Genomic DNA, 24,723 nt, shown 5'->3' on the forward strand with positions numbered 1-24,723 from the left:
ACTTTCTAAACCCAGTCAACTCTGAAAGAAGACCTTAGACAAGATTTTATAAAAACACCAGGCAGCCCCTTCACTGAAGTGGACACAGAAGATACACACAGTGATTCCAGAAACTGGTGGTCCTGGGGAGGGTCTTTTACCTCCTTCAAGCTCTTCTCATAAAAGTTCACATCATAGAATATCTGTAAGTATAGAAACATGAGGCCCAACATCCAGCCCATGTGCACTCTTGCAAACACAGTCTCACATGCTGCGGATAGTTATCTTCATAATGGGTGGAACACCTGTCCTTTCTTCCTGTACCTAGCACATGGGTAGTGCTCCCCACAATGACTCTGGCCCTGGGTGCGTGTCTTGCTTTGTCAAACAGAACCAAAGCAACAGGACTCAAGTGGAGACTTGGGAAGGGCCTACACAGTTGGTTTGCCTGTTTCCCCAGTGCCCGGAACCCCTGCAGATGCCCATGAGAAGGTTCCAGGCTCACTGAGCAGAGGATCACACACAAGGAGCCAAGCCCAGTCAGTGCACCATCAATTAACACCCTCGATGTGTGGAAAGGGTTCACCAGACCCACACGCCTGTAGTCCCCTGACTCAAGAACACAGTCAGGACCCGAGGACAAAGCCACAGAGGGGGTTCAATGGTTCATCTCCCCAGGAGGAGGAGCAGAAGCAGGAGTTGACCTAGAAACAGGGGACATGGAAAAGTGGGCTTGGGGGCCAGGGCCCCTGTGGGCCAGTGTCTGCGATGGGAATCTGCCCCTACATCTTTCTGTTGGAGACGTCTCTCGTGGGGATCGTGTCCATGTCTTTTCTGCACAGACGGGCTCACAGGCTGCTGAATTGTGTTTGTGGTTCTCAAGTCTCAGGCAGGAAAGAACGTCACTTAACAACAGCAGTTTAGGAGACACATCAGCTTCCTGGCCCAGTTACAGTAACTCTAGGCTTCCGACTTCAGCTCGGTGCTTGCATGGGATGGGTGTCCCCGTGAGTCTCACCCTGGAGTTATCACAGGCTGACGCTGCCTGAGAGAGCGGCGCTGAGGTTCTTTAATAGTTGCAGCTCTCAGAGTCTTCTAATCACCCACTGTTTACAATTGTTTCTCGCGTGTTGTCTTTGGGCTCCCCTAAGCTCTCCTACTCAGAATCTGAGCATTGGCAACTTTCAGATTTAATCCACTCTTACTTTTCTGGTCTAGGGGTAAAGAGTGGGGTATGAGAATGTTACATATGTTTATGAAATTGATTACTAATGTCCTCATGTCTCCACGATGTTCCTTTCACAAGGGCCCTTCCTGTCACGACTCATTTTCCTCCGCCCTCTACTCAAGTTGCTAAAGCATCTTCCTCTGTTCCTTGAATCTCACCTCCTCTGAGTGTTTTCAACTCTTTAGGTGACACAGAATCACTGCATATGGATCTAGAGTGGGAATAAGTCTCTTCTCTCTCTCACAGTAAGGTTTGAAAATGTTACCGGGAAGGAGAATCTTCCTGGTGAAGGCTGTGGCTGCACATCTCAGGGATTAGTCCTGCACGTGACAGATGCACGAGGGGACCTATCTCAGTCCTCAACCTGGGAACCTGGAGATTCCTGGATGGAAAGGCCACAGTGATGTGTGGTGTGCAAATCCCAGGAGCTCTCACCCTCACATACTCCACAACTGTCCCCATCCATTTATAGAAATTTTATGGAAATCTTTTTACCAGATTGGACCTGTGGCAGCTTCAGATTTAGGCTAAAAGGTCTCACCTGTCATTCTGGATGTACCTGTCTCTCCAGTTTTTAGGGCACCAGTTTTATCTGCAATTTCAGTGCTATGATGGGCCCATGACCAGCACTGATGTTCAGTTTGTCTAGATTGCTCTTGTTCTTAGAATAAGGGTAACAATTTCCAAGCTTTCTGAATGTTTGAGAAGAAACCAGAAGCACCTTTAGAGGTTGACTTTGACCAGCTACTCGGAGGAGTATTCTGATTTCACCAAGTGTAAGTGACACCTGGGCAGACATAATTAGATATGGAACAAACCAAAAGATGGGAAGACGCGCATGCACAACAAATGGACTTTTCACTTTTACTTCCCAGCCACGGAGTTAAGCTTCATTTCCCAGGGGCCCTGCAGCTGGAGTTGGAAATGTGAGGTGAAGTTCTGGATGACGGACAGAGGGAGGAGTTGTGATGATAGTCATTCCACTGTCCCACCATCTGGCCCTGTTATCAAGGTCACGTCTAGGGGAAGTATTGTGATCATGCAGGATCCTCGGTCCAGTTCTCATCATTAACGATTTCTGCATTTCCTAGTGAGACATGAGGACATGAATTCACAGTGGTCACGGTGTGTCTTCAGGAACGGGTCAATGAAAACCAGGTCACATGCCCTCCACAAGAAAAACAACACACAATCTAGATAAAAATGTCAAAATCTACATTTGAAGACTCTTGAATTTGGCAAAAGGCACACAAGGGAAGGGGCACATGTGTGAGAAGCCCTGAGCCTCAGGAGAGGCCGTCACTGTCTGAAGTTCTAGTGGAGGCTGCTGTCATCTCCACCAAGCACATACTCATGACTCACCAGACAGAATCCTAGTGAACAACCTGCTTCTGGATGAAAGGCCTCGGGACACAGAAAGTAAAAACTTTGACAGACATCTAGATTCTGTGAACTTTGGATGAATTAACCAAGACATGGACAGATCTATCAAGGGTGGAACTGTTAACATCAAGGTACTTAAGTATAACCTCTGACAGGTCATGAGCTGGTCACTAATTATGCTTATTCTCAGGTAACCACACTAAATAAGAAAATATAGAAGATGCAGTACAAGAACATAAAAATAATAAAAAATAAAATGTAAGAAATGAGCAAAAACTTCATAAGCAAAACAAGTTTTTCCAATATTTTAACCATACATATTTCCATATTTTGAATATTTATGATTATTAGCATATTCATCATTCCAAATCATAATCTCTGCCCATGTCCACAAGCTGACCTGTTACTTCCAACCACCCTCCCTCCTGACCCCCATCGTGAGTATCCATAGCCCTGTTCTGTCCTTGAGAAAGTTCAACATAGTGTTGTGGCATTGAATTATTCCGTCTTTCTCTCTCTCTTTCTTTCTCCCTTCCTTCCTTCCTTCCTTCCTTCCTTCCTTCCTTCCTTCCTTCCTTCCTTCCTTCCTTCCTTCCTTCCTTCCTTCCTTCCTTCCTTCCCTCCCTCCCTCCCTCCCTCCCTCCCTCCCTCCCTCCTTCCTTCCTTCCTTCCTTCCTTCCTTCCTTCCTTCCTTCCTTCCTTCCTAGCACACAGTTATGAGTGAGAATGTGCTATTACTGTTACTTTCTCTGGCTTTATTTACTTAACATAATTTTCTCCAGGTTCATCCATGTTGCTGCAAATGGAAAAATTTCCTTATTTTTAATGGCTGAGTAGTATTCCATTGTGCACATATACCACACTTTCCTTATCCAGTCATTTGTCAATGGAAATTTACGTTGACACCACCTCTAGGCTATTGTAAATAGAGCTGTGATGAGCATGGGAGTGCAGGTGTCCCTTGGACACGATGACTTCCCTTCCTCTGGATATACACCCAGCAGTGGGTTGCTGGATCATATGGTAGTGACATCAGTAGTTCTCTGAGGCATCCTCATACTGTTTTCCATAATGGCTGTGCTAACTTACAGTCCCAACCACAGTTTAGGAGAATTCGCCTTTCCCTGCGTCCTCACCTCACCCGTGTTTGCTGTTCTCGGTCTTGTTAACAATGGCCAGAATGACTTGGGTGGGATTATATCTCGATGTGGTTTTGATTTGCATTTCTCAGATGACTAGTGATGCTGAATATTTTTTCATGTACCTGTTGGCCATTTGTATACCTTCCTTTGAAAAATATTTATTAATTTCATTTGCTAATTTTTTAATAAGATGATGATGATGATGACGACGATTATTATTTTATTTATTTATTTCTTTATTTTAATGTATAGCTGTTTATTTGTATATTCTGGATATTATTGCCGTATTGGGTGTATCATTTACAAATATTTTATCCCATTCAAGAGGTTGTCTTTTCACTCTTTGGATTATTTCCTTTGCTGTACAGAAGTTGTGATATAATACCATTTCTTTAAGTTTTCTTTTGTTGCTTCTGCTTTTGGGGTAGGATTCATAAAGTCTTTGACCTGTCCTATTACCTGGACTGTTTCCCCTGTATTTTCCTTTAATAATTTTATGGTTTCAGGTTTTATAATTAAGATTAATCCGTTTTGTATTGGTATTGGTATATGGTGAGAGGTACAGGTCCAATTTCATTTTACTGCATTTGGAAATGTCCATTCTTCCCCCCAAAATCTACAGATTCAATATAATTCCCATCAAAGTATCAATGGGATTCTTCACAGAAATACAGAAAGCAACCGAAACGTTCATATGGAATAACAAACGACACCAGATATCCAAAGCAATCCTAAGAAGAAAAAAAAAAAAAAACATAAAGCTGGAGGCATAACACTATCTGATTTCAAATTATAATGCAAAGCTATTGCAACCACAATGGTGTTGTACTGGCATAAATAGAGACACTCAGATCAGTGGAACAGAAGAGAAAACCCGGGAATCAACCACATACTTACAGCCAACTGATCTTTGACAAATGCAGCCAGAACGTACATTGGGGAAAAGACTGACTCTTCAGTAGATCGTGCTGGAAAACTGGACACTCACTGTGTCTCCTGCACAGTCGTTCATGGCTGTGTCCTCAGTGGTCACGGAGCTCAGCTGCAATGAGAACTGGTTCTCGGCCCCTCAGCAGTGATGGAGATGTGGCCCTGAGTCAAGGGGCCATAGTTTGTCCTCCATGATGATCCGCTGTAGTGACCATATCCAAGCCATTGACGCCCCTTCCCCAGAGGCTGGCAGATCCAGCTCCAACCACAACCCCTGGAGACGGAGTAACCAGAGACGGTGCAGGTGAGGGAGAGGGTCTGCGATGGCTTCGCCAGTCCTGGGTGTGACTCCTGTGGCTGCACCTAGGACAGGACACCTGGAAAAAGAGGGAAAATCCTCGTGAGTGTCACACAGCACACTCCTCCTATCACATTTCTGAAACCCTTGATGCTCACACGGGGAAGCTGTCAGCAGACAAAGGAAAAAGGGTAAAATGTTCATCTTCTTGGGAGACAGAACAATGTCTTTCACAGAGAAACTACACAGGATGATGAGAGATTGAGGGAGAAATCTGACAATCCCCAGCATTGTCACCCTGATATAAGCAGAGCTTGGGGGAAGTTCGCATGTGCCAGGAGCCCTCAACACCCAAGAATGAGGAAGTGCAGTGACCCTGTGCATCCAAGCCGCTTCCCAGAGCTGGGCTCAGGCACCAGAGGATGCACACTGTCCTCATCTAAATCTTCTGCATGCTCCTGAGCATGCGGCTGTCATCCCTGAGCATGCAGCTGTCATCTCTGAGCATGCAGCTGTCTTCCCTGAGCATGCAGCTGTCATCCCTGAGCATGCAGGTCTGTCATGCCTGTGTATGCAGCTGTCATCCCTGAGCTTGCAGCTGTCATCCCTGAGCATGCGGCTGTCATCCCTGAGTATGCAGCTGTCATCCCTGAGTATGCAGCTGTCATCCCTGAGCATGCAGCTGTCATCCCTGAGCATGCAGCTGTCATCCCTGAGCATGCAGCTGTAATCCCTGAGCATGCAGCTGTCATTCCTGATCATGCAGCTGTCAACCCTGAGCATGCAGGCTGTCTTCCCTGAGCATGCAGGGCTGTCATCCCTGTGTATGCAAGCTGTCATCCCTGAGCATGCAGGGCTGTCATCACTGAGCATGCAGGCTGTCATCCCTGTGCATGCAGGCTGTCTTCCCTGAGCATGCAGGCTGTCATCCCTGAGCATGCAGCTGTCATCCCTGAGCATGCAGGCTCTCATCCCTGTGCATGCCGGCTGTCTTCCCTGAGCATGCAGGCTGTCATCCCTGAGCATGCAGGCTGTCATCCCTGAGCATGCAGCTGTCATCCCTGAGTATGCAGCTATCATCACAACCTTGACACAGGGACACAGATCAGATAAACACGTGGCTTGCTGGATGCAGAGGACAGAAGAGTGGGAGGGGCTAAGTAATGCTTGTGCCGAAGTGCATGGGCTGGAGACATCCCACTGCTCTTGTATCCACCTGAGGACACTCCATCATAAAGTGCCCGGTAGTCGCTCTTCTCTGGGAGGGAGGCTTGGGGAAAATTGAAGTGTGTCCCCCCTTTTTTGACAACAGGGTTCTCAGCCTTTGAGACCTTGTCCACCTCTGACCTGTTGAGGCAGCCCTGATCTCCCCCTCCCCATCAACCCCCACCATTTTATTCTTTTCTCATATCTTTTCCATTTTATAATTTCTCTTTCTGCACCTCCATGGTAGATTTGAATAACAATACCATTCTTGCTCACAACGATTTATATATTGTGATTTATTTCCTTTGCTTTATCATCCTTTAATAGGAAAAAGAAATAGTTTAAGGTTAAAACAGTCATTTTCAGTCATACTCAGTGTCCTGCCATGCTTTCAGCAGGTGTAAGTTCACCTTTCCCAGCACGCTACAAACACACACTCACACACACACAGTCTTTGAAGCACAGATCAGTCATGATCCCTGTGCACACCTCTCAGGATGCAGCCTGGACCCTTGACTGTGCTCTGCACCCATATTCATTCTCAGAGTCTGTTTTGTGAATCCCCTTTAGCTGCACCTGCAGATCCGGAGGTGAGCCAGGTCTCCACACAGGTGCAGCAGTTTCCTCCCACCTGCTCCCCTCCCTGCTGCTCCCTCTTTTCTGTTCTTCCTGGGTGTTTCTCTTCCTGTCTTTATTCCATAAAGGCAGACTTTTCACTGTTATTGCTGCTTGAATGCAGCAGAGATGGAGCATTCCAGAGATTCTCACACCATCAGAAGATAGCTGGGGAGGAAAGGGGGCCACCTGGTTTTTATCATGTATTGGTGTCATGTGGGCAGAACTGAAGCATCTCTGACCACAGGGACTTCAGCCATCATGGTTCTGTCCAGAAAATGATTTATATCGAGATCTTACACCCATCAACAAAAGGATTAAAATCTCAATTAAAAATGGGCAACTGATAGAATCCACATTTCTTGAAATAAGGCAAATAGCTGAAGAGCAAATTAAGAGATCATCAACGTCATTAGTTATCAGGAAAATGCAAATATAAACACTTGGGTTTACTTCAGAGTCACGAAGATGGCTGTATGTTTTTAAAGGAAACATTGTCCTCATGGATGTGTATACACTGGAAAGCTTCCATAGTGTTGGGGTTTAGGGAAAAAGCTCAAGTGCTGTGGTAATGATTTGGGCAGTTAGATAAAACGTTGAATGCAGGACAACCCTATGACCCAGTAACTCCACCCCTAGGTATTTGCCCAGCAGAGCTGAAAAGAGGTGTCCAAACCCAAATGTGCACAAATCTTCACAGCAGCTCTATTCATGGTGCCAAAAAGTGGACAACTCAAATGTTCGTTGACTGATGAATTGATAAACAATTGTGGCAGATTGATACAATTGGAAACTATTCACCTACCAAAAATGAAGTTATTTACACATGCCACAAAATGAATGAACTTTGGAAATATTACACCACACAACAGAAGCAGACACAAAAGGCCACATGTTACATAATCCCATTCATACAACACATCGAGAACAGGCGTGTCCATAGATACAGAAAACACATTAGCTGTCCTCAGGGGCTTGGAGAGGGTGGGATGAGCAGTGACTGCTTGTAGGGGGTGAGGTTTCCTTTCAGGTGATGAAAATGTTCTGTAACTACACAGTGGTGACAGCTGACAAACCTTGTGAAAATATGAAGTGCCACTAACCAGTATCAAATGGTTAAAATGGTGAACATGATGTCATGTAAATTGTAGCATCATACCAAAAAACAGCACATTAAACTTATTTTTTGTTTTACATTAATCGTTTTAAGGTAAGAGAAACCACATTTTAAGGGAACACATAAAGCAAATAAAGGAAAACAAAAACAAGAGTTCCTGAGTATGACTTTTACTGAACAGAGACAGGAAACACCAAGGACTGAAAGGAAACCCTGGGTGTCCTGTGCACCTGCTCCTGAGTGGAAATTCTCCATGTAGTGTGTTCTGGGTTCGCTCAACCACCAAGTCCCCTCCTGTCTTCCTGTGAAGAGGTTTGTGTCTGGGCTCACGGTGACTTCCCCTCACTGTGTCTCTCGCACAGTAATACACGACCGTGTCCTCGACTATCAGGCTGTCCAATGTTAAATAAGCTTGGCTCTTGGAGGTGTCCCTGGTGATGGTGACTCGGGATTTAAGATCTGTATTATAATATGTGCTTCCACCACTCCATATCGCACCGACCCACTCCAGCCCCTTTCCTGGAGGCTGGCGGATCCAGTGCACACCATAGCCGGTTAAAGAGAATCCAGAGACAGAGCAGGTGAGAGACAGGGTCTGTGAGGGTTTCACCAGGCCAGGACCTGACTCCTGCAGCTGCACCTGGGACAGGACACCTGGGGACAAGAAGCATCACCATCAGTCAAACATGCATGAAACCACCACATTCCCAGGTTCCATTTCCTGAAGTCCCCGAAACACTCACAGCAGGGAGCAGCCACCAGGCAGAGAAGCAGCCCCAGGACATCCATGCTCTGATGAAGGGCTCCTGGTGGAAGGAGACTGGGGCTGCTCAGCCCAGGGCTGGCCTTTCAGCCTGACACTGGGGTCTGCTTTGCATGAGGAGGCCCCTGAGGATATAAGTGTGGGAGCAGAGGGGACGGTCTCTGTCTGTCCTTGTCTGGGCAGAGCGTCTTACCTTGTGCTGCTGAGAGGAACTGGGGAGACAGAACCTCAGAGACTCTTCTCTGCATCACTGCCTGGTCTTCCTGTTTCCAGACAAATATGAAGAGAAGGGGGGATGGAAGGTGGAGGGTTCGACAGTACAGAACATGAAGAAACATTTGAATTAAAGAGATTCTAGGTTCAAGGAGAAGTCCATGACCCTTTGATCCTCATGTGCTCCATTGACCATGTCTGTTGTTTGATGCTGTCTCTCAGCTGGTGGCCTCAGTCTCTCTGCACACAAACCTGTTATGTGTGACTTCAAGTGAGACAGTTGGAATTTTTTAGACTCTTTTAGTTGACTCTTTCCAGAAGATGTAGACTTTCCTATGACACTCAGATGTGAGTGTGTGTGTGTGTGTGTGTGTGTGTGTGTAAGCATATACATACCCATGTACATATATATGCATGTATTTATTCAGAGAGAAAGAAAGTCCCCTACCCCTTCCTGTTCCTGAGACAAGTCACTAAGGCAAATGCATAGAAAAGATGCCCCCCCCACCACTATATGACAAAGTCATGTGGGACTAGAACTATCGCTGTGGATATTTCTAGAGATTCCATCTTCCTCAATCTCATTTAGAAATCCTCTGTTCACACTCCTGCCCCGACACATCCAATGTCAGCCTTGACTGTCACATCAGACTCAGTCTTGAGGTTCGTGATCTCGTCACTTGCTTCATGTCACAGGTGACTCCTCAGTGGTGTTTTCTCAAGCGCAGCTCCTCCTGCATCTGCAGACCTGTGAGCTGGACACTCTGTGCCCTGCCTCCCCTTAACCCAATGTCCTGTGGAGAGTCACGTCCAGGATGACCATTGTAGACCATCCTGTTCAAAGGCTAATACCAGGCACCTGGGAGTCACTGGATCACAGCGACTCTGAACGTTAGTTGGGCACGACGTACCACTGAATGGTGCTGGTCCATTTCTTATTTCTGGGAATGACACTGCATGACTCACAGAATCACTATTTGGGCTTCTAGTCCCACCCTGTTAGGAACATTTCCTTTCTCTATTTGAAATTGTCATTTTCAGTTGATTACTTCTTTTAGGCTTTTTTATTTAAAATAAGCTGGGAGAAGTGACAGGTTGTGTAATTGTATTAAAGCATATGTAAAAAATGTTCCCCTGCGACAGTCCAGGACATACAGTGTGTAATCTTAGCTATCCACACCAGGAACAATGACTTTGAAATGGAGAAGAGGTGCTAATAAAAATCAAGGACTGTGCATCTGTGTAAAACAGCAGATTCCAAATAAGAAAATGCCACAGTCACTGGAGTACCTGTCCTATTTTCTCAGAGTCTGGGGTTTAGGGACATGTATACTTAAAGATAGGAAGGTGGAGTATGTCTACAGGCATAGTTTTGCTCATTGAAAAGGAAAATGCAGACCCCTACCAACAACCAAAAAAACCATTCTTACTCCCAGACTTGCTCTGCACCTGCCCATGGAGCTGGGCCCTGGGGGCAGAGGGTCCTGAGTTTCCCACTCAACCAGTCCTGTGTCACCTTCCACAGCTCTTGCTGCTTTCCACAGACCAAAGTTGTACAGATTTTCCTCTATGTTTTCTTTCTAATAGTTTCATAGTTTCAGGACTCAAATGTACTTCTTATTCCATTTTGAGTTGCTTTTTGTATGAGGGCGCAATTTCATTAATCTTAATTTGAATACCCAATTTTCCCAACAAAATTTTTTGAAGAAACTATGCTCTTTTCATTGAGGGTTCTTGGCACTTTTGTTAAAAATCAGGTGAATGTAAATTTTTAGTTTTATTTCTGGGCTTTCTGCTCTATCTGCTCTATGTATTTTTGTATGTCATCACCGAGCTGTTTCAATTATTTTAGATTTATAATATATTCTTAACCAATATTAAGTAGCATTTATCTCTGGGATGAAAGGATGGCTCAAAAGAAGCAAGTAAATAAATATGATCAATGCCATTACAGAATGAAGGAGAAAAAGCATATGATCCTTTCAACAGAGATAGAAAAAGCATTTGACATATTTCCACCTATTTTTATTAACAACAAATTCAACAAATTTGTCATAGTAATATCCTTCACTACATAAAAGGTCGTATATGATAATTCCACAGCTAATAACAAGCTTAACATTGAAAGTTTATGTTTGCTATGTGTGATCAGAACAAGACCATAACACCCTCTCTCAGCACTTCCATTAAACATCAAACTGGAAATTCTAGTCAGGAGCATTGAGGTAATAAAAATAAATAAATGACATCCACTTATGAAAGAGAATAAAAATTGTTTTTGTTTCCTGATAACATGATCTATTATATAAAAACCCTAAAGACTCCACCTATGAACTGTGACAAATAATAGAAGCACTAGCAATGAACTATCTAAAGATTAAATCTGTAAAACAATCCCATTTAAAACAGAATCGGAACAAAAATAAATTCTTGGGAACATATTTAACAAAATTAATAACAGATTTGCATATTGAAAACTTTAAGGGATTGATAAGATCATGGAAGTATTAATGGAAGAGAGTTTTTCAAAATTGATGGCAGACATAAAAATGCAGATGAAGGAAGTTCACAGAGCACCAACACCATAAATAAAAGCAACAGAAATGAAGTGCACACACACACACACGCACACACACATGCACACACACGCACACACGCACACGCACACACACACGCACACACACACACATGCACACACATTTACAAACATGCACACACATGCACACACACACGCAAGTGTGCACACAAACACGCACACACATGCACACACACACATGACCAAGATATTAAATTTTATCAGATTAAAACTGCAGAAAATATCTAAAGTGGTTGTGTTTAGAAACGCTTACACATAAAAGAAGAATCATAAGCATTTCAGAGGACTTCTTGTCAGAATCAATGCAAACAAAAATCGAGAAGTTTTAAATATTTAAAGTGTTGGGAGCTGCAACCACCAACACCCACGATTCCTGATTCAGGTAAATAATCCCTCAAAAGTTAAGGAGAACAACATCTCCTCATACCCTCCTTCCCCCAAGAATTGATGAATATTTGATATTCATAGAATAGCACAGAAATTATAGCCAATGATCGAATGTAACTTCCAAAATAGCAAAGAGAGTAAATTTTGAATGTCTTATGTTGGGAAAATATAGAAAGATTGTCAGGGCCCCTCAGATGTTCAGAATCTTGCCGAGCATTTGCTGTAAATATCCTCAGGTGTTCCTTTTTAATGCTTAATGCAATTGCATATGGGCACCCAGGTGTCCTAGGTTATGGACCTGAGTATAAAGGACTAACAGCTCTTATCCACAGTGCTGCTCAGAACTCTCAGAGAAGCCCTTAGGACGGCTGCTCCCAGCTCTGAATAAAGCCTATTAATCTTTACCCACAGCTCCCAGGACCTTTTTCCTATTATCTAGCTTGTAGACCTGCATGTGGAGGGTCGTGACCCAGTTTGTGAGCCCTAGCCCTACCTCTACAATTGGCATAGTCAGCAGGTTTTGAGGGCACGTACAGGAGCCCCTTGGGAGAAGGAGGTAATGTGGCTCCTCCTGAATATTCTGTACCCTCTGGCCACTTTCCTGTTGACCTGGATCTGGTTGCTGCTTACAATACTGCAAGTCAGCATAGACCAGGCATTCCATGAAGCAGGGCATCCTCAGAGAACCCCTTGGGAGGAAGAGGAAATGTGGCTGTCCTTGAGGATGTGGTGCCTGATGGTCACTTTTCTGTTGACCAGAGCCTGGCTACTACTCAGTGTGCTGCAAACTGATCAAGATTTGAAGAAGAAAGCAGAGTTGAAGGAAGCATGAATGACTGTCCTGGAGGATGACATGCAGTGAGTGGCCACCCCTGCTTCTCACTCCAGGGCTAACGACAAACCCAGCGCTGAGTTTGGGGAGACTGTGCATCTCCAGGCATGACCTGTTGTGCACCAAAAAGTGAAGTGCAAGCACCCTATAGGACCAGGCAGCCACCCGGCACACAATCCACAGGTGACCCAGTTCACTACCTATATCCTTTATTCCCACATTGAATTATTTGACTTGCAGAGACAGTTTTGGCAGAAAAAGGGGAGCTCCTGGCTGCTTGGCTACTGATGTTATAAGATCTGTGAATAGTGTGATGTGCTCTGTTGAGAAGATGGAAGAGGTGGCCTCTATTACCAGCCACCCTTCCCTGAGGCAGCAGCTGCAGAATATCAATAGCAGCTGTTGATATGCACAAGTGCCATGTAATCACTCCCTAATGGAATGGGTGAGTGCAGCTACCTGAACCATGTGAGGGAATACTAGAGAACTCCCAAGATTGTGAGTAAATGGCAAACACATTCTGAGTTGGTTCCAATCTCAGCTGATAGCCAAGATAAGTTCACCTTCACCTGGGACGGGACACAGTGGAAACTTTCAAGTATTTCCCCAAGGTTATCTGCATCGCCCAACCATCTGTCATGGTTTAGTGGCTGGGGAACTAGCCAAGAGGACAAGGTCCAGCATAGTTACAATGTTTCACTACATTGATGATGTGTTGTTAACCTCTGATTCTCTAACAAATTTAACCCAGGAAGCTCCAATGCTGCTAAGCCATTTGGATCTATGTGGGCAGGCCATGAACACAGCCAAAGTGCAAAGACCTGGACTGTCAGTCAAATTCTTAAGAGTTGTCTGGTTGGGTAAGAGGGGGTCATCCCAGAAGCTGTTACAGATAAGATACATGTGTACCTTAACCAACAAACTGTAGCTCAGCTGCAGACATATTTGAGATTCTGGGGTATTGGAGAACTTTGGTACCCCATATGGCTCAAATGGCATGCCCAATGTATGCATTAATAAAGACAGGAGCCCCCTGGCATTGGACTGAGGAAGTAGAACAGGCTTTCCAGGCTACAAAGAGGGCAGCATAGCAAGTATAGGCCTTACAAGTGGCTGATCCCACTAAGCCTTTTGAATTAGCTGTACATATATCCAGGAGGGGTTAGGATGGGGTTTGTGGCAGAGACAAGACCAATTCGAAACACGTGCATGATTCTGGTCTCAGCTCTGGAAAGGTGCTGAATTACGCTAAGCTCTGGAAGGGTGCTGAATTATGCTGTTCTCAGATAGAAAAACAGCTAGCAGCCGTATATTTTGCCTTGATGGCCACTGAAGCTATCACAGGAACTGCCAAAATCCTAGTAAGGACAACATATCTCACACTAGGTTGGCTGTGCATGTGGGCAACCAACCCTAAAACAGGCATAGCTCAGACTCCCACTCTGTCTACATGGGGAGCATATATAGAACAAAGGAGCACTGTGTCAGCGAGTCCTCTGTCCAAAGAGTTGCAAACTCTGCTAGGCCGAGTAGTGGTTGTGGAGGCCACACCTTTCCATGAGGGACAGGGACCTATCACAGAGCAAGCTTGGTATACAGATGGCTCTAGCATGGGACCTTCAGCATCATGGGCAGCTGTTGCTGTCCAGCCCTTAACGGATACCATATGGTATGAAAATGGCACAGGGCAAAGCAGTCAATGGGCAGAATTGAAAGCTCTTTGGGTGGTGATAAAAAATGAGCCTGGGCCATTAACCATCTGCACTGACAGCTGGGCTGTGTACAAAGGTTTAACCGTTTGGATTTCTACTTGGAAGTATCAACAGGGGATGTTTGCCTACTGACCCCTGTGGGGACAAGCCATGTGGCAAGAGTTATGGGAATTGGGGCATGAGAAAGAAGTAACTCTTTTCCATGTCACAGGACACTTCCCGTTTAGCCAGTCCAGGAAATGATGAAGCCGTTGCCTTAGCTAAGGTAAGATGTCTGGAGAGAGCTGCAGATGCTGATGTAGTCCAGTGGTTACATCGACGAATGCAACATGCTGGCAGCAAGACCATGTGGATGGCGGCTCAAAGATGGGCCCTGCCTATAAAATGGGAAGATGTAGTGAATGCCTGTCATGCTTGTCAAGTATGTGCTCAAGAGAGTCTACACTCCCAGAGGGTGCCCCATGTAGACGCACAAATAACTCAAGGAAGGGTGCCCCTGGATTGATGGCAAGTGGACTTTGCTGGACCACTGCCCAGGTCAGAGAATTTCAGATACATCTTCACTGCTGCTCATGCAGCTACTGGTCTTCTGTTTGTATGGCCTTGTAAGGCCTCAGACAATGTAAACACTGTGAAGGCACTGCATAGCCTTGAGATGACCTTCCTGTAGTCACAGAGTGTGACAATGAACGCACTTTACTGGACATGAGGTTCAGAGGAGGGCTTACCAGCTGTCTATTCAGTGGAAGTTGCATGTGCCATATCATCCCCAGGCAGCAGGGATGATTGAGCAATACAATGGTCTCCTAAAACAGGAGCTAAGGCTATCTGCCCAACCCCCGTCCCTGAAGGGGTGGACACAGCGATCCCGGCAACAGTCAGGATTCTAACTAAGAGACCCCACAAGTGCGGGCCCTCTCCAGTGGAAGATCTGTTGCATGGGGCTGCAGCACATAAACAAGAGCAGATCACTACTACAGATGAGCTTTTGGCAATAATGGAAATATTCTCTTACCAGCCCCAATCTGTTTACTACTGGAACAGACAGTACAATGGGAATGGCCTTGGAGAATAGAAGCCCCCGGTATACGCTGGGTAGGTCTAATAGGGCCTTGGGGAAAAGGACTAGTAGAAGATTTGGAAATTTCACCTTGGATGACAAGTACCTGGCGTAATCAAGTAAAGGTAACATGGCCTGGAACAGATGAGTGCTCTATTCCAAAGGGCACGTTTATATTGTCATTATGGCCAATTATGAGTTCCCCTGTAGTGTTACATGTAGAACCTACAGATCCAACAGTGTTAGCAGATAATGTAAGGTAGCATAAATCAGGTAAGATAACTATTCCTGCAACCATCCTTTCCCACGTTGGCAAACTAGCATGCACCTTACCAGAGGGGTGAGAACTGCTCCTATTGGTACCAATAACCCTTCTGTCTTTTCCCCCATAGTGCTCTGGCTGTGGGTACCAGAGTCTACTGGGCACATACATACGTTCGTGTGGCCAATGTGTCTGCTTATTGAATATGCACTGAAGTTCACACCAGTGATGACTACTAACTGGGCATGTGTGGCTAATAGTTGAAAGGACAGAACTGCAGTACAAGTCTAAGGCATCTTTTACAGTCAATAGTTATATGAATGTAAGGGTCATTTATCCTAGCTAAGGGAACATTCCAGAAGATTCTGAACACATGGATAATATGGTAAGGGACCCTGAAGCAGTGGATTGTTGGGAAAATGTAGGAAAATAGTCTGGGCCCCTCAGATGTTAAAAATCTTGCCGAGCATTTGCTGTAAATATACTCAGGTGTTCCTTTTTACTACTTAATGTAATTGCATCTGGGCACTCAGGTGTCCTGTGTTATGGACCTAAGTATAAAGGACTAACAGGTCTGATCTACGGTGCTTCTCAAAACTCTCAGAGAAGCCGCTAGGACACCTGCTCCCAGCTCTGAATAAAGTCAATTAATCTTTTACCCACGGCCCCCAGGACCTTTTTCCTACTACCCCGCTTGTGGACCTGCGTGTGGAGGGTTTGTGACTCAGTCTGTGCAACAGACTTGAGTGCTCTGTGAGCCCTAAGCCCTACCTCTACAGATGGCATTATCAGGGCAAGTGTGTGCGGGATACTTTGGGGACATCAGAGAGTGGGCAGGGATTGGGACTCTGTCCATCGGGTGTTCAGTATCTACGTGGACTATTCCCAAGCAAGCTGAGAGATACATCTTAGGACACAGTTCCCGAGGACACTTTGACAGATGCAGACCAAAAATTCAGCCCAGCAGGGCTCTGGTGGGATTTATCACTGTGCTTGTCACACTGAATTGTCCACATGGAAACATGAGAGCTGTGTCGGGCCCTCAAGAAACTGCTTTTCCATCCGGGATACTGAAGGAAGGACAGAGAGTGCGACAAATCCTGAACATCAGTGTCCACCGTGTGGATGAGGGTCCAGAGGCTTAACCGCCCCAGGGAGGACAGAGACCCTATGGGCTGAGGTCATGGAGCGTGATTATAACAATGACGGGATGTGGGCTTGGCTGAGAAAAAAGGCGCATTTATGGACAGTTTGCATCTGGACTTAGCTAAAATTTAGAGGAAAGTATTCTTGATCAAAGGAACAGAAGAATCCATACAATGATTTGTGTGTCAGGAAAGAGAACAGGTCAGGGTAAAACCTGAGGCGGGGGAAAGGTCCCAGTGAATGGAAACATCTTATCTACAAATGAGGAAAGTTACTTCACTCTGTGTGGCCTGCAGTGAGAACATGGGAATTAGAGTCACTAAGAACAAAGCAGGAAATGACCCTGAGGGACATCTGAGAGTCAGCAGAGCAGAGGAAACCTGAGATCCCAAGAGGAACCCCCATCCCCTCTCTGCACCTGCTCCATGGGGCACAGGAGCTGGGTGGGCCTTGAGCGCCCCCTGCAGCCCAGACCCCTCCTGTATCCTGCAGGGAGGTTTGTGTCTGGGCTCACGCTGTCTTCCTGTCACTGTGTCTCTTGCACAGAAATACACGGCCGTGTCCTCGTCGGTCACAGAGCTCAGCTGCAGGGAGAACTGGTTCGTGGACGTGTCTCTGGTGATGGAGATGCGGCTCTTGAGGGATGAGCTATAAACTGTGCTTCCACTATAACTGATGCGTCCCATCCACTCAAGCTCCTTCCCTGAGAGCTGGCGGATCCAGTGCCAGTAGTAACTACTGGTTGTGATGGATTCACCAGAGACTGTGCAGGTGAGGGAGAGGGTCTGCGAGGGCTTCACCAGTCCTGGGCCCGACTCCTGCAGCTGCACCTCGGACAGGACACCTGGAGACAAGGAGAATCAGAACCTGTCAGTCATGTGCAGTCACGACCATCCCACAGACCCGTGCCTGACATCTGAGAAACTCACATTTGGAAGTTGTCACCAGGTAAAGGAGAAGACCCCACAGTTTCATCTTCAATTAGATCTCAACTCTGCCTTTCACAGAGACCTGAGCCCTGTCTGAGGACAGACCTGTGAGCTTCCACCACCCAAGCACCACATTTACCCTAGAGCTTGAAGGAAAATTTGCATGTGGGGGAGCTGTGTTCTTATAAGTGGTTATAAACTTAGGTGAGAGACTTTGTATTTTTTAAGTGCCTGTATAGTTTCATTTTTCTTAAAATTATTTGACATGCAATTATGGAATAGGAGAGAACCTGGTGAGTTTGAAATAACCGAAATGTGTCCCCAGCTTTCTGAGCCCAGATCTCCCTTCCTTCAACTCCCATCTTCTGTGTCGTCTTGGTGCAGCCCAACTCTGCTCCATAAACCCAGGCTCTGGGTCTTGCTTCCCAGCACTGATCCCAGCAGAACCCCTGCTTTCTTTCCCTGTACCCTGTCCTGTCATGTGGTTCTCATCACACTTGAGAGCTTGTTACATTGTTACATTGTTGCTGTTCCATGAGTTTCAAGCCTACCTTGAGCTCTGTCCACCCTGTGATACAAGACACAGTACATGGGAACCCACAGGGACTCTGCAAAAAATGACGCCTTGTGCATTACTCAGTAAAGTGATTCTAAGTATTTGGGAAAGAGCAAAAGACTTTTAAGCGCCCGCATCACAGAGTAAGTCCTGTGCATCTGTAGTGTAAATTTTTCCTATCTACATTCAGTTCTCATCCAAATTTTATGGATGTTAAATCTTTCATTTAATCCTCCAATTTCATCAGTTATCCCTGATTTTTTAAGATATCCTTTAAAAACCTCAATTATAATGGTTAACGTGCAAGCAGTAAAACCATCCAGAGCATAAAACTTGTAAAAACAAACTTCCCCTTGACGCTCATGTGCTGGGGTCCGTGACAGCCCCTCCATGACTGCGGTCACTGCCCCCTGTACCACTTCCCAGCACACAGAAAGAGGCCAGGGGCTGGGCTGGATGCTGGGCTGAGTCTGCCCCTGGGAGCTCCCTCGCAATCCCAAGGGCAGGTCCATGTCATGCAGGGACAGCCCTTCATGTCACATTAAACAGAAGAGGAGGGAATGAGGAATTTCAGATAGACTATTTTTTATTTGATATGAAGACATTGAACCTGGACTCTATTGACAGTCCAAGTGCACAAAACAGTATTGGTAATGGGGGGCCCAGTGTTGTACCACAAATCTACACAACTTCTTCATCCTGTGCAACTGAATGTGATGCCTGCTGAACTTTAATTTAATGAACCAGGCTGTGAGTGTGTGTGTGGCATCTGTGCACATTCATTTTGGCATAATTAATCATATGCTCTAACTGACATCAAAAGATCAAAAATGTATGTTATGTGTTGTCTTCAGATTGAAAGAGACCAGTGGGGGTGCACTGGAGTCTAACACGCTAAGCACGTGTCACCTCTGTCTGTCTGTCTGTCTCTCTCTCTCTCCCTGACTCTTCCCTTTCCTCTTTCTGCACAAACACAAACAGACACACAGACGCACAGATACACAGACATACACACACAGAGACACACACACTCACCACTGATCATTTTTGAAAATCTACCTGGAGCGATGCCTCTGATTGATGCTGAGCAATTCCTTGTAACAGACACAAATGTGATCTTTGCAGGCTTTTTATGGATGTTCTTCAAGAAGTCATAGTGTACAGGAAGAATCTCCCGAGGTACAAAGTGAGCAGGACCACACTGTGTGTTGTGGGGACTTAGTGCATCGCACACTGTTCCTTGTATCATAATTATCCTGCCAGAACGATGTATATGCTGGGTGTTGTGTTTTGTGGATGGATCTCTTACAAAAAGGTATTTTCAGAAAAATAATGTTGAAAAATCATTAATCAGGAGTCTCATACCACTGAATAGAGAAAATATATTCATGGAAATGAAATTGTCTCAAAGTGGGAGAAAGGTGAGAAAAATACTAGCAGAGAAAATTGCAAATGTGCTATAAATAAAAGAAACAGTATTAAAACAATGATTATACCAATAATAATAATACTTAGTAGTATTTATATATTTAATGAATCATTAAGCAAATGTAAACAAAAAATATAGGATTACAATAAAATACAAAAAAAGAGTTGCATTGGAAACCAGCAGAAACATGGAATGAGATGATTTTATGTCTTGGTTTTAGAAGCAATAAAGGAATGAAAGTTCGTAGCATCAGTGGAGTAAATTCAGGTTTCCAGTTTGTTTCCTTTGAAACTCCAGTGAGCATGAGGGGAGAGAGAAAAGGGAAAAGTGAGAAGAGATCCAAGAATAGACCCTTAAGGCAAAGAAGAAATGCGGGAGCAGGGGTCAAGAATGATCTTTTAGAGCAAATTCTAATGCAGCAAACCACGCCGAGATGTGCCTGTGATCGTGTGAGGTTTAAATAGAATGAAGGGTGAAAGTAAAAGGCAAAATGGGAGCTTTCATCACAAAAGTGCAGGTTTTAGCAATACTTGCCTTGCAAGGTTGAAAGTATTTGAATGTAAGATAGTTGGGAACACATGACCTGAAATCAGCAATAAAAATACCTGCCAGAGCAATGCTGAAAAAGAAACATACACTTTTCAAGGCTTTATTGAAGTTCAATTATGCCTACAGACAATAATCTAACCTGCAAGGCTGTGGTACTTGTCACAAACCAATCACCGTGCTGTACCTTGCTCAGGGTCTTCCTGTCAGACTTTCTAACGTGGGATATTCCTATCCCAACCTCCTTCAGGTCTGTTCCAAATATTCAGGCTCAGAGATATTTATTGGTGGACTCTGACCACAGGGGGCACCAGGGATGGTGGTTTTGACAGACTATTCAGCCCTTTCCCTGACGTTGTCTGACTCCAGCCACCCATTGGCTCCTCCACCTCACTGCTCTGAAGCTCGTGGGGCCTCCTGCACATCCTCTGACACAAGGTGTGTGAGGTGACAGGTGTCCAGGGGTCCGCAGCTGCCCTGTCCTCACAGATAATCTGCGTTCTCAAGAAAGCTACTTTATGGCTGCTGCTGATTCAAGTTAATATTACTTAAATGTTTCTATTAATCAGCTGTACAAAATATAGACAAATTGGTTACTATCTTAAATCAGCACTTGTGGTGAAACTTTACAAAGACAGCCGAGGTTGTTTTTCACCATATGCACCCAGTCAACGAGAAAACCCTGGTAATTCTCTAAAGGTGGGACATGGCTGGTAAACAAGCCTCAAGGACTCCTTAGACATCTCCAGGTAGATTTTCATCAGATTCCATTCTTCAGAGGATGTAAATATGTTTTATTTATTGTCTGCCTACTTTGATAATGATCACAGACAATTCATTGGCAAAAATGTTACTCTATCAGTTGATAAAAAGCTGATTTATTTTGTGTTTCCGTCTGACATATGACAACATTTATATAAAGTGAGCTTGCCCAAATTCTAAACACAAGAGCATACACATATATACACATAGAAAGTGTGATTTTGTAGTAGTACATGTCAAATGGATACTTTGCAAACAAACTGGTGATGACATTTGTCACAGAAATGTAAAAACAATACAAAACACAAACAAACAAACTATCTTAGGAGTCATATGGAAAAACAAAAGACACTGAAGAGCCAAAGCAATCCGGAGCAATAAAAAATATAAAATAAAATAAAGCTGGAGGCATCATACTGTCATAAACACACACACACGGAGCAATAGAACAGAACAGAGAACCCAGAAATCAATCCACATACTTAAAGTCAACTGACCTTTCAAAAAGGCACTAAGAACATACATTGGGGAAATTCCAGTCCCCTAAAGAAATGGTCCTGTGAAAACTGGACATCCATGTGCAGAAGAATCAAACTAGATCTGCACCTCTCACCATATACCTAATCAACTCAGAATGGAATAGAGACTTAAATATACCACCCCGAACTGTAAAACTACTGAAAGATAACTTAGGGAAACAATTAAGGATGTAGTACTTGGCAAATATTTAATGACAAACATTTATGACGTCTAGACTTAACACATTTTTGGCTTAACCACTGTGTTTAGCAAAGGATTAAAAGTATATTGACTTCCAATATTTTCAACATACAATGGGGTTATTGAGACGCAACTCCATGATAAGTTGAGGAAGATCTGTACAGATGAAACTCAGTTGTGACAAGGGAAATTGTGGTGAAGATGTATGTAGTGACTTTGGGGATGATTAAACACAAACTATGTAAATGTAGTTAATGTGGACCTTGACATCAGTCTCTAGTGATCTCATATGACTAACAGGACCAACTTTATTGGTGCATTTTTATTGTTCCCATTAGGGACTTCTGTCCATGTGGACACGTGACATAGTTCTACTCATGGAGGCAGGAGAGATGGTCTGCTGGGGCTTTCCTGATTCTTCAGGAGGGCATTTCAGAAGAATCATCTCCTCTCTTGCATAAAAGAAGGTATCTTCATATCTCTGTGTGACTCTTTGGAAAGTCATTCATGTCCACAAATCATAAGAGTGAACTGTTTAGCATGAATCTAAAACGCCAGGTGAATTAGTGTCCAAATCTAGGGAAGTCAGTCACCTGGATTCATGGGCTGTTGAAATACTCAAGCCTGGATCCATTCACATCTGGGCGTCTTGTTTCAATAGTTTGTGATTTGTGTCATTGTTTAGTAAGGTCCAGTCACCTCTCTTTGCTTTCTGCTTAAATAGCAACACAAAATAATCAACAATGTGATATGAAATAACTAATCTGAAAAATAACCTAACGTCAAAATTTGTTAGTTGTGCATACAAACACATGCAGGCGATGTGAATAAATGCTATGATTGTACTCAAAATAGTTTTATCTTTAGTAAGGAAGTGCTGTGCATTTCTTAGATTTATTAGAGACTCACATTGAGAACCTTGAAATAATGTGTTAATGACTCATACCTTTAAATACAACTGTGTGTTATTAATAGGAATTTCTCCTACGTTGTTAGTTTTCCATTAGAGATAATCCTCTGCCTTATATAAAAAACTCAAGGAGAGGAATTTTTGCACTTATTTGAGCTCATCAATTAGTCCAAAACAGAAATAAGGACACATTATTTTGTTGTACTGCAGGTCTTAGGGACACATTGCAAACAAAGAGGTTTCTCACATCTTCTGGAAAAACCATTACAATAGACAACTTTTGAAACTTTTAGAACCACACCTACATCCCAGATACTTGTCTACCTGGATGCTCTCAGGACACAGACACACCTGTATTTATCAGATGTGTTTATCAGTCGAACACAGTAGAACTCAGGATTTGCATATTCAGGAGGTAGAATATCTTAAAGTTCAATTAAGACCTCAGCATCAGAGGAGATCAGGGACATATGGGCCATGCAGGAGTGAGATGAGGAGGGCCCACGTCCTCATCCACCTTGAAGACATGAGTCTCCTGTCACACCCTGAACTCTGAGCAGGCAGAGCCCCTCGCTCTGAGGAACAAGCCCCCACAGGTCATGCTCCTCACTGTGACCCACATTTGATGGCGTGGAGATAACTTGGATCACTTATGAGCCCATCAGGGTCTCTTTTGCTGAGCAGTTGCTTTGACCCTGTTCTGGTCCCACCAGGCACCATAAGAGCACATTGCAAGCTCTGAGAGAGTGACCAATGGCCTTTCCACATGAGCGTCCAGCTGGGGCCATGAGTAGCTGTGAGATCTACTGGGCAACCTGAGCTCGTTTCCCCTGCACCTGTCTGGTGACCTGGGCTCCCAGGCTGATCGATAGAAAGACCCTGTGTTCTCAGACTAACCCTAATACATGTAATCCATGGCTGTGTTTCTGATCACATTAACAGTAGAAGTTGAATGGGGCTCTTCATAAGCTAACACCTTCCAAAATATTTAGTCATATTTGAGTTTGAATAAATTTGAGTCTTATCCCCAAATTCACATCATAGAATTCACACAGAATTTACATAGTTTCCATTCATGCGCTTTGCTCCACTTATTACTAATTTATTTATGATCCACTCAGGCTCATTCATCTACTGCTGTCTGTGAATCACCACTTTCCTGTCAAACACCAACCCAGGTAACATTACCAAGACCTGAAATCTGAATTTCCTATTCCTGGGATCAGTGTGTCACCCCAAATTCTGCACCATTTGAATTAATGAAGGCATCCGAGTACTTCATTATTTTACTATTAAGATACCTACAAGAGCTAAAAATCTGTTCTAAGTGTGGCTGTCCTTGTATTATTGTGTGAGGTACATGCTCCCAATACAGTAAAATATTTATTGGAACATCAGCACTGCTGTAAATATTTGCATTTATATCACTATTTTTGAAAGATGAAGTTCCAGGCTTGGAGAGGCAGCTCCTCACCAGCCACCTCTGCACCTGCTGGAGCCTGTGAAGGGCAGTTCCTGAGCGCCCCCTGCAGTGCAGCCCTTGCCCTGCAGTGGAGGCTCCTGTCTGAGCTTACAGTGTGTTCTTGTCACAGCACCTGTACTGCAGTACTGAAGGTCTGTGCCCCAGCTTCAGGGTGTTCTTTCAGTGACACCATATACTTTTTCAGCATTTCTTGAGATAGTGATTTGGCCTCACTAAACACAAAGTGCTCTGCAGGGAATCTCCAAGCAAATGTTTGATAAAACTACCAGGGAGTCTCTTCCCTGGAGCTGTCAGGTGCAATGACACCGTCGACACTCACGGTGAGTCCAGGAACTCTCAGGGGCTTTGGGAGAGTCTCTTGTCATCTTCACCTCCTCCAACTGAAGGACACAGCAGAATGAAGGGTCTCAAAGCCCACTCCACATCTTCTAACCCAGGAACACCCACCCACTCACCCTAGCACACCCACACACATACACACAAACACACCCACACATACACCCAAACCCCCACCATGCA

General features: G+C 44.5%; 1 protein-coding gene across 1 annotated transcript; it reads right to left on the reverse strand.

Moving 5' to 3' along the window:
• Window positions 1–605: 605 nt before the first annotated feature.
• LOC134372843 (immunoglobulin alpha-2 heavy chain-like) lies at window positions 606–17,720 on the reverse strand (the record flags this gene model as incomplete). Its single annotated transcript, XM_063090190.1, has 5 exons — window positions 606–683; window positions 4,721–4,800; window positions 4,935–5,025; window positions 8,245–8,532; window positions 17,400–17,720. Coding segments are annotated over 5 exons (858 nt in total), but the record flags the coding sequence as incomplete, so codon positions are not given.
• Between the last annotated feature and the right edge of the window lie 7,003 nt (window positions 17,721–24,723).

Source organism: Cynocephalus volans, chromosome 3, assembly GCF_027409185.1.
Source record: "Cynocephalus volans isolate mCynVol1 chromosome 3, mCynVol1.pri, whole genome shotgun sequence".
In the NCBI taxonomy this organism is placed as follows: domain Eukaryota; kingdom Metazoa; phylum Chordata; class Mammalia; order Dermoptera; family Cynocephalidae; genus Cynocephalus; species Cynocephalus volans.